We start from the raw sequence: 16,767 nt of genomic DNA, 5'->3' as shown, positions 1-16,767 counted from the left end.
CAGGACTTATTAAGAGTACATACATTTGCAAATAATCAACACACTATATACCCGCCGAAGATCATCATCTTAGCAGCTCCCTTCACTTCATCTTTTTTTATTTCTCCTCTATTTTCCTCATTCATCACAGCCATTTTCTAAGTACTTTCCACTGCAACTACCTTTCCCTCCCCATCTTCCTTCACACTTAGCAACTCCCTAAAATATTCTGCCTACCTTCCTCTCATTGTTTTCTCTTCCATTATCATCTCTCCATCTGTACCTTTTACCTTTTTTTCTCTACTTGATTTGCCTCCTATTCCTCTCGTAATTTCCTTCCAATTTTTTTTATTACTTTCAAAAATTTGTCATACTCTTACCCCATTTCGCATCTGTTCTCCTTTTTGTCTCTTTTATCTTATACTTTACTTCTCTTCTCTTTACTTTGTACCTCTCATATGATTCCCTCATCCTAATTTGTAGCCAATCTATGAAAACCTGCTTCGTCTGAAAAGAGATGAAAGAAAATGTGCAGCATGGAGTGTCAGTGATTCCATAGAGCAAAGGAAATGAAGCAACAGGGCTGAAAAGAGACGAAAGAAGATGGGAAGAAATAGGCAGTGTGTCACAATGCAAAGCTGTGACCATGAGGATGTAGTAAATTAATAGATAAATAAATCCTACACAGAGTCCTACATTACACATATTGGTTAGTGAATCTGATAAGTTTCACAATTGTACAGCTGAACATAACAAGAACAAAAATTTGTGTAAATTGTGTTTCTTGTGATCACTTGTTTATATGTATCATTTTATGTATAAAGCACCTTAATATTACTCCCATTTAAGTTTTTCATATAGGTTATAGTAATGTTCCTTCAATAATATATTTTCAGGTGAGCAAAAGCCTTACATGGTGGTTTGATGTTAAACAGGCAAATTAGCAGTATTAGGTTCATTTTTTCCATTTTGTGTACATTAGTGTCATATGATTATTTTTTATTTTTCTTCATTATTTTGTATTTTTTTTTTAATTACTATGGTTATCTATTATTTCATAATTTCATATACTATACTGTTAATGTTTTACCTTATATAGCAGTGTGGCTGGGATGCAGTTTAGTTTCAAAACGCTCTATAGATTTTTCATTTATGGCATTTCTCTTACTAAAAACTTTCAGATTTTTGAGGATTTCAGATTTTAGAATTTCAGGTAAAGGATTCTCAACCTGTACTTAGCATTGGTCTTATGGAGACTTGTTCATGTGGTAAGAAACATATGCTCTGGGAGGCTCAATTTTAGGAAAATAGAATATTGGTAAAGAATTTGGATTTTTGAGGTTTTCTGATTTTTGAATTTCAGATAAAAGATTTTCAACCTGTTTGTAGGATTGGTCTCAGGGGGACTTGTTTTTGTGATGAGAACCATATACTATGGGAGGGTCAATTATAGTCAAAACCTTAACCAATCCTAATTTCAGGCAAAACGTATCCTCATACATTGGGGAGGGGGGGGGTCAGTAGTAATCATTAGGGATTATTATGGGGAGCCTTTGTATTTACAAGATTGGAATCAAGATAGATGTCTTTATGCTTTTATACATTAAAAGTGGGAGTTGTAGGTCTCCTGCAAGAGACCTAGGGCAACAGATTGAATGACACATTAAAAGTAATGAATTCATCAGAAAGATATAACTATCAACAATTGTAGACAAAAGGGAGAGTAAATAAATTGCTCAAGAAATTAGGAAATTCTGTCAAGATGCTAGGCTTCCAGAAGATTATGGGTAAAAAGAATTATCTATGAGCTAATGATGTAGCTATAGAATATAACTGGGTATGGAAGAAAACAGGATGCTACATTGGGAAATGGGATATAATGACATGAAACTCTATTTGGCAAATTAGAACTTGGAACTTAGTAAATATAAATACCTTTATTAATATCCACTTTTCTGTGTTCCCAGTGCCATACATCCCACCCTACTGGTCGGTGACTCTTGACCAAGATGAAGACCTAAGTATACCATTGACTTATGGAGAATCAAGATCCCCTAATGTGGTGTGGCAAATGGCACCACCAATTCATTGGTGGTCTTGGAAAGAAGCCACAATTGAAAAAAGCTACAAAGGCGGCCACCTTCTAAGAATTGACCGAAGAGAACCTGGACTGTATGTCATTTCAAAGAGAGAATACTCGAAGCCAAGAGATAGAATTTTGACCCTTCATGTCATAAGGAGAAGTAAGGATATTTTTTTCAAACTACCATGGTTTGGGTGTGGGGATAGTGGTTGTAAAGTGTTCAGGGCAGTAGAATTGGCTAAAAAAGAATTTCCATTTTCTATCACATGCTGAAGTGTAATAGATGACAGTAATAATGACACTCAATCTTTGTATCACATGAAAAAGTATGACAATAGGTATAACAGTTATCGTGATCAGCATCATAATCTTCATCATTTCAACATTCTGCATTGTATAGTAATATTTATTCTTTAAGAAAAAATTCTGTTGATTACACTATAGATTACATTTGTCATTATAAGAGGATTTTAAACCCCAAGGGAATATATATATAATTATATGTATATATACGTATATATATATATTATATATATATATATATATATATATATATATATATATATATATATATATATATACACACATATATATATATACACATATATATATATATATGATATGATGATGATATGGTTTAACGTCACACACTACCCCCTATCGGGAGGCTAGGACGGTGCCCCTTGCAGAGGGCTTTGTAGCGTGGAATTTAATGAACCATGCCCTTGGATCAACTTCGCTGGTGGCAGGATTTGAACTGCCCTCACCTCGACCTTCGCCGCAAGTAACGACGCCTTAACCTGCTCAGCCAGCGAGCGCTTCTTCTTCTTCTTCTTCTTCTTCTTCTTCGAGTTCTTCATATTTTTCGAGTTCTTCTTCTTTGAGTTCTTCTTCTTCTTCGAGCTCTTATTCTTCTTCGAGTTCTTCTTCTTCTTCGAGTTTTTCTTCTTCTTCGAGTTCTTCTTCTTCGAGTTCTTCTTCGAGTTCTTCTTCGAGTTTTTTTCTTCTTCTTCGAGTTCTTCTTCTTCAAGTTCTTCTTCTTCTTCTTCGAGTTCTTCTTCGAGTTCTTCGGGTTCTTCGAATTTTTCGGGTTCTTCTTCGAGTTCTTCTTCGAGTTCTTCTTCGAATTCTTCTTAGAATTCTTCTTCGAGTTCTTCTTCTTCGAGTTGTTCTTCTTCTTCGAGTTTTTCGAGTTCTTCGAGTTCTTTTTCGATTTCTTCTTCGAGTTTTTCGAGTTCTTCTTTTACGAGTTCTTCGAGTTCTACTTCTTCTTCTTCTTCTTCTTCTTCTTCTTCTTCTTCTTCTTCTTCTTCTTCTTCTTCTTCTTCTTCTTCTTCGTCTTCTTCGAGTTCTTCTTCTTCTTCTTCTTCTTCTTCTACTTCTCCTTCTTCTTCTTCTTCAAGTTTTTCGAGTTCTTCGAGTTCTTCTTCTTCATCGAGTTCTTCTTCGAGTTCTTCTTCTTCGAGTTATTCTTCGAGTTTTTTTTCGAGTTCTTCTTCTTCGAATTCTTTGAGTTCTTCTTCGAATTCTTCTTCGAGTTCTTCGAGTTCTTCTTCGAGTTCTTCTTCAAGTTCTTCTTCGAGTTTTTCTTCGAGTTCTTCGAGTTCTTCGAGTTCTTCTTTTTCGAGTTCTTCGAGTTCTTCTTCCTCGAGTTCTTCGAGTTCTTCTTCGAGTTCTTCAAGTTCTTCTTCGAGTTCTTCTTCGAATTTCTTCCGAGAACAAACAATAGCACAAAGACACTTGAGGGAAAGCCTAAATCTACCCTAAATACACCTGCCAAGCGATGGTGTAACCAATTTACCACCGGCCCGCCCCATCTCGGGAAATGACAGATTTTATTTTTATTAAGTATAAGATACACTAATTAGAATGTAATATCTCTAATGTATAACATATACGCAGATATATTAATAAAGGAACAACGTGAATCACATCAGTTCCAGTTGAAAACGTGAAACTAACTGAATAAACCCTTACACCTACCCAGGGTCCGGTGCGACCATTTTGCAGAGTCTCGAGAAAAACTTGCAAACCGGAGAATTTTTTTTTAGTATAATATATATATATATATATATATATATATATATATATATATATATATATATATATATATATATATACATATATATAATGTATATATATATATATGTATATACTATTTATATGTATATATATATATATATATGTATATACATATATATATGAATATATATATATATATATATATATATATATATATGTATGCATATATATATGTATATGAATGTTTTTAATGCTTTTATGGATTTGGAAAAGGCTTAAAATAGGGTAGACAGAAAGGCACTGTGGGAGGTTATGCAGATATATGGGATAGGAGGAAAGCTTCTAGGAACTTTCAAGAGTTTTTATGAGAGTAGAAGAGCTTGTGTCAGGATTAAAAATGGAGCGAGTGAGTGGTTTGAGGTAAAGGTGGGACTTCGTCAAGGATGTGTTATGTCGCCCTGGCTGTTCAACTTATACATGGATGGGGTAGTGTGAGAGGTAAATGCAAGGGTAGTGGGAAAGGGATTGGAGATGGTTAAAGAAAATGGAGAAAAATGGGAGGTGAGCCAGCTGTTGTTTGCTGACGACACTGCACTTGTGGCACGATCGGAGGAGGGATTGAGGAAGTTGGTGACAGAGTTTGGGAGAGTATGTGATAGAAGAAAGCTGAAGATAAATGTGGGCAAAAGTAAGGTGATGAGATGTACAAGGGGTTAAAGTGGCAGTAGACTGGAAGTGAGCATTAAGGGAGAGCGACTGGAGGAAGTGGATATTTTTAGATACTTGGGTGCAAATGTGGCAGGAAAAGGTGGAGTGAAGGTGGAGGTAGAATGTAGATTGAGAGAAGTGAGTAAATGCCTTGGTGGGTTGAAGAGTGTAATGAGGAATAGACATTTGGGAATGGATGCTAAGAGGAGACTGTTTGAAGGAATGATTGTGCCAACAGCACTGTATGGAGCAGAAACATGGAACATAAGAGAGGAAGAGAGAAGGAGTTCGAATGTGTTTGAGATGAGGTGTCTGAGAAGTATGATGGGGGTTACTAGGCTAGATAGAATGAGAAATGAGGTGAGGAGAAGAACGGGAGTGGAAAGGGAGTTGGGAGGTAGTGTTGATGAAAGAGTATTGGGATGGTTTGGACACATGGAAAGAATGATTGAAGAAAGACTAGTAAAAGAGGTATGGAAGGCAGATGTGGAGGGAGTGAACATGAGGGGACGTCCTAGGATGAGATGGATAGATGGGGTGAAGGGGGCTTTGGGGAAGAGGGGAATGTCTGTTGAGGAAGGACGGGAGAGGACAGAAGACAGGGGTGAATGGAGAATGGTTGTATATGGATGATGTTGTGATGCATGAGGGGGGATGGAGGGTGAGGTAGTATGTGTGAGCAAATTTTGACGCAGCCCGAAGGGATTTCTCCCCGTCTTCTCCTTTTATGTAGGGGGGCGTGGAAGAGGGGGGGTCGCCGGTTTAATGAAGCTACCTTGCTGTGGATGTTCTATGACTTGCAACACTGCTTCTGACTCAGGGCAGTGGACAAGGTGCAGGGATGACCCGTCATCCAGGAGGTCCTAAGATATGAGGGAGGATGGAGGGGTGTGGAGTGTATTCAGGGATGGAATGGGCGGGAATGATTTTATGCCTTTTCCTTTTTGGCTACCTCCCTTGTAAGGGGAAAAAAAGCCTTGGTATATGTATGTATATATATATATATATATATATATATATATATATATATATATATATATATATACATATACATACATATATACCAAGGTTTTTTCCTCCTTACAAGGGAGGTAGCCCAAAAAGGGAAAGGCATAAAATCACTCCCACCCATTTCAAACCTAGATACACTCCACACCCCTCTCACCCTCCCTCTTATCTGAGCACCTCCTGGATGACGGGTCATCCCTGCACCTTGTCCACTGCCCTGGGTCAGAAGCAGTGTCGCCAGACACAGCACATCCACAGCAAGGCCGTTTCATCAAATCGGCAACCCCCCCTTCTCCGTCCCCCCTTGCATAAAAGGAGAGGACGGGGAGAAATCCCTTCGGGCTGCGTCAAAATTTGCTCACACATACTACCTCACCCCCCCCCCCCCCGCCCATTCCTCCTCATGCAATCACAACATCATCCAGATACAACCATTCTCCATTCACCCCTGTCTTCCGTCCTCTCCCGTCCTTCCTCAACAGACATTCCCCTCTTCCCTAAAACCCCCTTCACCCCATCCATCCACCTCATCCTAGGACGTCCCCTCATGTTTACTCCCTCCACATCTGCCTTCCATACCTCTTTTACTAGTCTTTCTTCAATCATTCTTTCCATGTGTCCAAACCATCCTAATATTCTTTCATCAACCCTATCTCTCAGCTCCTTTTCCATCCCTGTTCTCCTCCTCACCTCCTCATTTCTCACTCTATCTAGCCTAGTAACCCCCATCATACTTCTCAGACACCTCATCTCAAACACATTCAAACTCCTTCTCTCTTCTTCTCTTATGTTCCATGTTTCTGCTCCATACAGTGCTGTTGGCACAATCACTCCTTCATACAGTCTCCTCTTCGCATCCATTCCCAAATGTCTATTCCTCATTACACTTTTTAATCCACGAAGGTATTTACTCGCTTCTTTCAATTTACATTCTACCTCTACCTTCACTCCACCTTTTCCTGCCACATTTGCACCCAAGTATCTAAAACTATCCACTTCCTCCAGTCGCTCTCCCTTAATGCTCACTTCCAGTCTACTGCCACTTTCACCCCTTGTACATCTCATCACCTTACTTTTACCCACATTTATCTTCAGCTTTCTTCTATCACATACTCTACCAAACTCTGTCACCAACTTCCTCAATCCCTCCTCCGATCCTGCCACAAACGCAGTATCGTCCGCAAACAACAGCTGGCTCACCTCCCACTTTTCTCCATTTTCTTTAACCATCTCCAGTCACTGACCCACTACCCTTGCATTCACCTCTCGCACCACCCCATCCATGTATAAGTTGAACAGCCAGGGTGACATAACGCATCCTTGACGCAGTCCCACCTTTACCTCGAACCACTCACTCTCTCCATTTTTAATCCTGACACAAGCTCTTCTACTCTCATAAAAACTCTTGACAGCTCCCAGAAGCTTTCCTCCTATCCCATATGTCTGCATAACCTCCCACAGTGCCTTTCTGTCTACCCTATCAAAAGCCTTTTCCAGATCCATAAAAGCACAAAAAACATCCTTCCCCTTTCCTATAGCTTTCTCACATATCTGTCTTACCACAAAGATCTGATCTACACAACCTCTACCTGTCCTAAATCCACACTGTTCCTCACCAATTACTCCTTCTGTTCCTCTCCTAATCCTCTCAATCAAGATCCTCCCATAAGCCTTCCCAACTACACTTAACAAGCTAATCCCCCTGAAACTACTACATTCACTCTTGTCCCCTTTTCCCTTGTAAAGAGGAACTATACAGGCACTCCTCCAGTCCTCCGGTACTCTACCCTCTCTCCAGCAAACATTAAATAACCTCACCAACCAGTCCACCATCACGGTACCTCCCTTTTTCAGACATTCTGCATGGCATCCATCCAGACAAGGTGCCCTACCTGCTCTCATCATCTTAACAACTGCCTTCACCTCATCCTTCCTTATTTCTCCTCCATTCTCCTCACTCCTCACTCTCATTTTCTTCGCATTTCCCACTGCAGCTATCTTTCCTTCCCCATCCTCCTTCACATTTAGCAACTCCCTAAAATATTCTGCCCATCTTCCCCTTACTGCTTTCTCTTCCATTATTATCTCTCCATCTGCACCTTTTACCCTTTCTTCCCTACTTGATTCACCTCCGCTTCCTCTCTTAATTTCTTTCCAAAACATCTTTTTATTACTTTCAAAATTTTCTCTCATACTCTTACCCCATTTCACATCTGCTCTCCTCTTTGCAACTTCCTCTTTTGCTTTACTTCTCTTTTCTTTTCTTTGTAGCTCTCATATGACTCCCTCGTCCTATTTTGTAACCAATCTGTGTATGCTCGTTTCTTCTCTTCTACAACCTCCTTTTTTTCCTCATCCCACCATTCACTACCCTTTCTTCTATTTCCCCCTGTCCTTCTTGTTCCACACACCATCCTTGCACACTTTATGACTCCCTCCTTGAACCATCCCCATTCCTCCTCCACATCTAGCTCTACTCTATCCTTTACTCCCTCCCACTCCTCCTTCAGCTTCTTTCCGTACTCCTTCTCCTTTTCCTTTCCATTCAAAGAGTTCACTCTAAGAACCTCCCTACCTTTTGTCCCTTTCCTCTTTCTCCATCTATCCTCCACTCTCAACTTACCTTCCACCAAAAGATGATCTGATATTCCCCCACCCTCTCCCCTTAGCACATGTACATCCTTAACTCTTCCTATCATAATCCTATTTACCACTACATAATCCATTAGCGCTCTATTTACCACCCTTCCCTCCACCACCCTCTCCCATGTGTACTTATGCTTGACTTTCTTCCGAAACACTGTATTTGCTATCATCAACTCTCTTTCTAGACACATTTCCACCATCAACTCTCCACTACGATTCTTTCCTGGAACTCCACATTTCCCAACCACTCCATCGATTGGACCATTTCCTACCCTAGCATTAAGGTCTCCCAGTACTATTACATTGACATTTCTTCCTAAACCCTCTATGCACTCATTTAAATCTATCCAAAAGGCCTCCCTTTCTTCCATGCTCTTCTCACTGCCAGGCCCATATGCACTTACAAAGACCCACATCTCCTTTCCCAGTTTCACCTTCATCCACATTATCCTTGAGGAAACCTCCTTCCACTCCACTACCTGTTTACCTATCTCCTCACTTACTAGAATAGCCACCCCTTCCCTCCCTCGCCCTCTCTTCACTCCTGATAACCTCCCACTTACACTCCTAAACTTACACTCACCCTTCCCTTTCAACTTAGTTTCACTCAAAGCCAACACATCCATCTTTCTTCTCACAAACATACTACCTATCTCTTCCCTTTTACTCTCATCTGTACCACATCCAGGCACATTAAAGGACCCAAACCTTAGGGTACTGGTCCAAGGCCTTCCAGACCCTCTTATGCCTTCACTTTTATTTTTAGGAATGTGCCCTGTGGGGCTACAAGGAGAAGGATGCCTAGTCCCAATCCCCGTCCCTTTTTTCTCGCCTCTTACAATCCAAGTGGGAATACTTGGTGGCAGTATTCTTTCCCCCCACCACAGGGAATTCCCCCATCACAGAAAGAGAATACTCAGAGAAATGGTACAGGACAGCAACAAGGGGTTGGGGGACAGCATAACGGAGGGACAGTCGTAGTATTATATATATATATACATATATGTACATATATATATATATATATATATACATATATATATATATATACATATATGTACATACATACATATATATATATATATATACATATATACATATATTACAAAGGATTGTAGAGGTTTAGTATACAGACAGGAGACCTTTTGGTCCATAACTAGGTTGGATGTGAAAAAAATCCTAATAATAATAATAATAAATAAACTAGCGGAACCCGTGTAAATTACACGAAAGAGAAGAGGGTAAATCATTGCATCAAGATGGCAAGAGAGGTAGGATATCCTCTCCCTCTGTTGTCCTTCAAGGTACACTATAATGTCACGCTGGACAGGAGGTGCTCCATCATCGCCGACAAATATTGCTGTAATTTCATAATTTGTTGGATTATTATATCTCCTCGCATCAGGGCCGGCAATAAATTGCATGGTTATTTTTCTGGGAGGGATATTTTGTAATGTAGCTCTCTGTTGCTCTTCAAGTTCGATAGTTCTCATGTTTTTATATGCCCCTACATAAAGATTGTCGACCATTGCTTGAGATATTTTTTCGAAAACTGAATATAAGCAATTAGAATTTTGATTAGCATTTGACCTCAGATTTAATGCTTCATTTGTTTCAATTATATAGAGCTGTCCATATTTTCTTTCTTCATTTTCATTTGATCTTCGAGACCTTCCAGAAGTTCGAGACCTTCCAGAACTTCAAGACCTTCCAGACCTTCAAGAACTTCGGCACTTTCGAGAACTTCGGCACTTTCGAGAACTTCGGCACCTTCGAGAGCTTCGGCACCTTCGAGAACTTCGGCAGCTTCGAGAACTTCGGCACCTTCGAGAACTTCGGCACCTTCGACAACTTCGGCGACTTCGAGAACTTCGGCGCCTTCGAGAACTTCGGCGCCTTCGCAAACTTCGGCCCCTTCGAGAACTTCGGCACCTTCGAGAACTTCGGCACCTTCGAGAACTTCGGCACCTTTGACAATTTCGGCAGTTCCGAGAACTTCGAGAACCTCGACACCTTCGAGAACTTCGGCACGTTCGAGAACTTCGGCACCTTCGAGAACTTTGGCACCTTCGAGAACTTCGGCACCTTCGAGAACTTCGGCACCTTCGAGAACTTCGGCACCTTCGAGAACTTCGGCACCTTCGACAATTTTGGCACTTTCGAGAACTTCGAGAACCTCGACACCTTCGAGAACTTCGGCACGTTCGAGAACTTCGGCACCTTCGAGAACTTTGGCACCTTCGAGAACTTTGGCACCTTCGAGAACTTCGACACCATGGAAGGTCGTTGCTTTTGATATAAGCGTGACACACAAAATAAATAACACACACGCTATCGTATTATTATATAAATAATAATGATGATGATGATGATGATGATGATGATGATGATGATGATGATATTATCAACAATAATAATAATAACAATAATAATAATTATAATAATAAAGTCTACGGAACAAACATACCTTATTTCAACCATTCAGTTTTGCGTGACACAAAATAAATATCACACACGCTATCGTATTAGTAATATAGATAAATAAAAACTATAATAATGTGAATATCAAATGAAATGCATAAACGCATAGGCACAGTCAAACTTCAAACAAACAGGTAAATAGTAAATAATAATAAATTGACGTATAAGTAATAATAAATGAGAATCAAACAGACAAATGATAAAAAATATATATATGTAAAATAAATGATAATCATTATGGCATCTTGCCTAGGTGTTTATCTAAATGATTTTCAAAGCTTCTAATTGAAATACATTGCACTGCCTCTGCAGGAAGTTTGTTACATTTATTAACTACACAGTTGGCAAAGTTGTTTCTACCCACTTCCAAATTGAATCTATTTCTGGACATTTTGAGACCATTATTTCTTGTCTGATTATCATTCAATGTGAAAATTTTGTCACTTTTGATGTCAATTCCCTTTAGAATTGTAAAGACCTGTATCAAGTCACCTCTGAGTCTACGCTTTTTTGGTTGATTTTCGTATGATTTATTTTTGGTATTTGGAATCAGTTTTGTGGCTCGCCGTTATATTTTTTCCAGTCTGTCAATGTCTTGAGATTCAGTGACCATATGGAAACAGCATATTCCAAATGTGGATGAACTAATGATTTATATTGCTTGTTAATGAGTGATGGACTTTTGAAGTCAAAAGATCAAGTAATCAGTCCTAGAATCTTATTTGCTTTCTCAGAGGCTGAAACACACCACTTGGATGATTTGAGATCATTACTGATAATTACACCAAGATCTTTTTCACTATTCATTTTTGTTAACAAATTTCCAAATAACTTGTAATCACACTTACTGTTATTTTTACCTATGTGCATTACCTTGCATTTACTTGTGTTAATTTTCATTAGCCACTTTTCAGACCATTGTTGTAATTGATCTAAATCTTCTTGAATATCTAACTGATTTAAGTGATCATTGGCCATTCCGCACAGTTTTGTATCATCAGCAAATTTAGAAACAGTAGATTTTAGTCCATGGTCTATATCATTTATATATACTATGAATAGAAGTGGCCCAAGAACGGACCCTGAGGAACTCCAATTGTAAAAATTTTCCATCTAGAAGTTTTTCCATTTAAAACAGCTCTCTGTTCTCGATCATTCAACTAATTACTAGTCCAACTTAATAGGCTACCACTTATTCCGTGTGAAGCTAATTTAGTAAGTAGTCTTTCTTGGGGGATGGTATCAAAATCTTTTGCAAAGTCTGGATATATTAAATCTATATTGTTTCTTTTGTCATAACTCGAGATAACTGTGTTGTAGAATTCGAGTAAGTTAGTCTTGCAAGAACGTTCCTGTCTGAAACCATGCTGGCTATCATTTATCAAACGGTTACTTTCTAAATGATGTTCGATAGCATCTCTGATAATTCTTAACATTATTTTTCCTACAATTGAAGTCAAACATATAGGCCTATAGTTATTAGGTTTCTTTTTGTCACTTTTTTTTTATATTTTTTTTATTTATTTTTTTTTTATATGGGAGTAATGTTAGCTAGCTTCCATTCTCTTGGGACATCTCCAGATATGATGGATTTCTTGAAAATAGTTTCTAATAGATCAACAACCAGCCCTGGCCACCGGCTCTACGCAGGTGGCACCGATCCCCAAGAGGAGCTACGACTGCCTTGGGGAGTACCACAATCCTTTTTCTCAACATGCACTCTTACTTTTTTTTCTGCACCAAGGGGTGATTCTCCGGCGATCACCCCTCTTCTTCTACTTTTAGCTGGAGATGTAGAGAGCAATCCTGGGCCCACCACAAAAAACCCATTACCTCGAGCAGACAAAGGGCTCAGTTCAGTGCAATATGTGCAAAAACTGGGCCCACCTCACTTGTACAACACTTGCCGACACAAACCAATACACAAATACTTGGACATGTTCTACCTGCCCTCCAGTAACCCCACTCCCACCTCCCCAACCACAGCCAGCACCCTTACCCACTCCCAATTTCCCTTTGCCCTTATCCCCAATCAGTACTCCCCTTCCTTTGTCCCCAATCTCTCCTTTCCCCCCCTCTAACCCAGATCCTATACCTTCCCCATTAACACCCCAACCTCAACCCCAAACGGCAACATACAACACATACAGAACACACAACATCAATATATTACAACACAACATTGACGGTATTAACACGAAAAAGCATGAACTCGAACACTTTCTTAAACAACATAACATACACATTGCAATTATACAAGAAACAAAACTAAGACACTCACACAAAACACCATCATTTCATAATTACACCACCATCAGACAAGACCGGACCTACAGCAATGGCGGTGGACTCATCACCCTGATCCACCACTCCATCTGTTTTGTGGACACAAGCGCCACAACCAAAATTTTCTTCCCTACCACAGATAACACTACAGAAATCCAATCCATTCGAATCCGCACATCAACAAATCAACACTAACAATGGTTAACATGTACATTCCCCCCCAATCATCCCCCACAGTTCCAAACACCTTCAGGTCTCGATTTAGCCAATTAGCCTTAATCCCCAACCTGATCGTGGGTGGTGGCTTCAACGCCAAGTCGTCTGCCTGGTATGTCGACAACCCTGACACAGACAGAGGGCTTGATATACAGACTCAGTTTGACTCATTGACTATCATGAACAACACACATAATCATACACATATTCCACACCAAGCCCTCTACACTCCCTCCTCTCCTGATATTACCTTTTGCTCCCCCTGCCTAACCCCAAGGACATCATGGAGAGTGGTCGGACCCCTTGGTTTGGACCACCTTCCAATCATCATCACCACCAAAACAAGATACACCCCAGTTGGCCACAGACACACATACACCAATTACAAGAGAGCTAACTGGGAAGCTTTTACTGAAGAGACAGAACAACATTTTGAAACACTTAACAGTACACCAATCACAAACATAAACAATGCTGTGTATTTTTTCAATACAATCATACAAAATGCAGACAAGAGATACATCCCCAGAGAGCAACAGAAAGTCACACAACCCCAACTTCACACCAGAAATCCAAGGCCTCATCAGATAACGAGACACACTTAAACACAATACCCCCACATCTCTCCATCAAAACATAGTAGACCAAATACAAACACTAAACGATGTGACTGCCAATAAGATACACGAACAAAAAACACAAAATTGGCAAAACTTTATCTATACACTTGATCACAAAACAAACACCAGCAAATTGTACAAAACACTCAACAGCATTACACTATCTAACAGTAACACAACACACTCTCATGCAACAATAATCACAACAACAGACAATCTACCCTCAAACAGACAACAAGCAAACACACTCATAAATCATTTTGCACAGACAAGCCATCTCACTTCTCACCCTGATGACCGACGCACTATTCGACGTAAGAAAGACTTTCCCACAGACTCAGACTATACACCCTTCATAGACAGTCAGACAAAACACATAATACATAATCTCAAGCACTCATCTGCCTGTGGCCCTGATAACATAAGTAACATCCACCTAAAACACATTGGACCACAAGGTATACACGCACTCACAAACATTGCAAACTACAGCTATTCACACAACACCATACCCGACATCTGGAAGCATGGTAAAATAATCACCATTCCAAAACCGAACAAAGATCCAACGATCCCAACATCGCACCACCCAATCACACTTCTCTGCACCCCCTCTAAAGTCATTGAACGCCTAATACTTCAACTTGCCACACCACATATTCCCCTTGCTGACTCACAACACGGTTTTAGGCCACTACACTCCACAAACACTCTTCTGATAAACCTTACACAAAGAATTTTAGATGGCATCAATTCAGATAGGCCCCACCATAGAACACTTCTTATAACATTAGACATTAGTCAAGCTTTTGATGCTATCCCCCGCTACAACCTAACAAAGAAAATATATAACACAGACATGCACAATAACACCAAAAGATGGCTAGCCAATTATCTGGCAGGTAGGAATGCTTACGTGTCATATAATGGCCAATCATCGCACATCAGAAACATTAAGAATGGAGTACCACAGGGCTCTGTTCTATCCCCCACACTCTTTAATTTATACATGCATGACATACCCACACCAGACACCTCAGAAATACAAATCTCTTCCTATGCAGACGACATAACAATCACATGCACACATCGTAAAACAAAGCTGCAGAAATAATCCAGCCATAGCTTGATACACTCAACACATGGTTCATCTCAAACAGACTCAAAATAGCTCCAACCAAATCTACAGCAACACTTCTCACCAACTGGACAAAAGAACACAAATACATACCTCATCTCAACATCAACAACACTCTAATACCACACACAAACACACCGAAAATTCTTGGTGTGACATACGATACATCCATGTCTTTCAAACAACACATCACAAACATAAAAAACAAGTGCACACCTAGACTTAACGTACTTAAGTCAATCACTGGAACAATATTTGGACAAAACAAAGAAACTGATACAGCAATATACAAACAATGGATACGCTCAGTGATGAATTATGCAAGTCCTGCATGGGCTCCTAATCTCAGTGAGACACACCACAACACCCTTCAAATCATACAAAACAAAACCCCAAAAACAATTACAGGCTGCACAAATACAACACCTACAGACCATTTACACCATGAAACAAAAGTCCTCAAAGTCAAGGACCACCTCGACATGAGAGGCACACAAACACTTGCCGCAGCCACCACATACACATCACACCCGCTACACTACATAGGAGAACACCCACACACACCAAGAAACATTAAAATAACACCCAAAGACCTGTATCACACACAGATACTCTCTTCTCTTCCTCCACAACCACCAAATACCAGCCTCCGGAAACATATTCATAATCATATCACTCACCGCTCCATTAACACACTGAAAGACAACACACTGCTGCATGCCAGACCCCCTGATATCCACCCTTCTGAATCCTCTCTCCCACAAAAGGACAGAGTCCACCTGGCCAGACTGCGATGCGGCCACCACCCAGCACTTCTAAGTTACCAGATGAGGCTGGATGACCGCATTTTGAACAGCTGCCCAGGATGTAACACTTCACCCCATACCATACAATACATAATGGAAGACTGCATTATACACAATCATGCACGCAAACAACGCAACATACACTCTATAAAGGATTTGTGGGAAAACCCAGTTTCAGCTGTGGCATTCCTTGGGGAGACGGGACTGCTCGGACAGACAGTCTAGGGAACGACAACAACAACAACAACACTGGTGGGTGGTAGTGGACCTTTCAATTTTGTCTCCACAATTCCCATTATGTCTGGTTCTTTTTCCTTCAGATAATCATTCAATTCGTTCAAGCCTGTTATTAAGCCATCTATATTTGTATAAGATACTTTTAATTTTCTGCTACTTCCATTGTGTTTTCCGTTTCCCTTCTGTTTTCCTCTGCTATGAACCATTTCCTCACTTTCATATTTACTACTCTCCAATAGAATTTCCCTTTTTCTGTCTCTGCTGTTTTCTCGTTTTTCCCCCTTAGCTTTTAGTCTTTTTGTTTTCTCTTCCTCTCTTTTCTCTTTATGCATTTCTCTTTTTATCCATACCTTTTTATATTGCTCATTGTCTACTAGTTTCCCTGTTTTTGCTAAGATATTCTCTGCTGTCATTTGTCAGACAGACAGACAGACTTTATTCAGCAATGAATCAATATACATGAAGTGCAAATAATGACAAGAATACATAGTTCAGAATAATAAATGTAAATTGCCGAGGATAACACAAAAAGCATGT

General features: G+C 39.8%; 1 protein-coding gene across 1 annotated transcript in view; it reads left to right on the top strand.

Annotated features, from left to right (window-relative positions):
* Positions 1-16,767, top strand: part of LOC143030414 (receptor-type tyrosine-protein phosphatase alpha-like) — a 292,993-nt gene that overhangs the window by 94,268 nt on the left and 181,958 nt on the right. Inside the window, exon 9 of the mRNA XM_076193561.1 lies at positions 1,947-2,222. Within this exon, the coding sequence (XP_076049676.1) occupies positions 1,947-2,222 (276 nt within the window). The remainder of the gene's footprint in view (positions 1-1,946; positions 2,223-16,767) is intronic.

This window comes from Oratosquilla oratoria, chromosome 12 (assembly GCF_046742065.1).
Source record: "Oratosquilla oratoria isolate Oo_2021 chromosome 12, ASM4674206v1, whole genome shotgun sequence".
NCBI classification, from domain to species: Eukaryota; Metazoa; Arthropoda; class Malacostraca; order Stomatopoda; family Squillidae; genus Oratosquilla; species Oratosquilla oratoria.
This window is presented reverse-complemented; position numbering and strand designations above follow the sequence as displayed.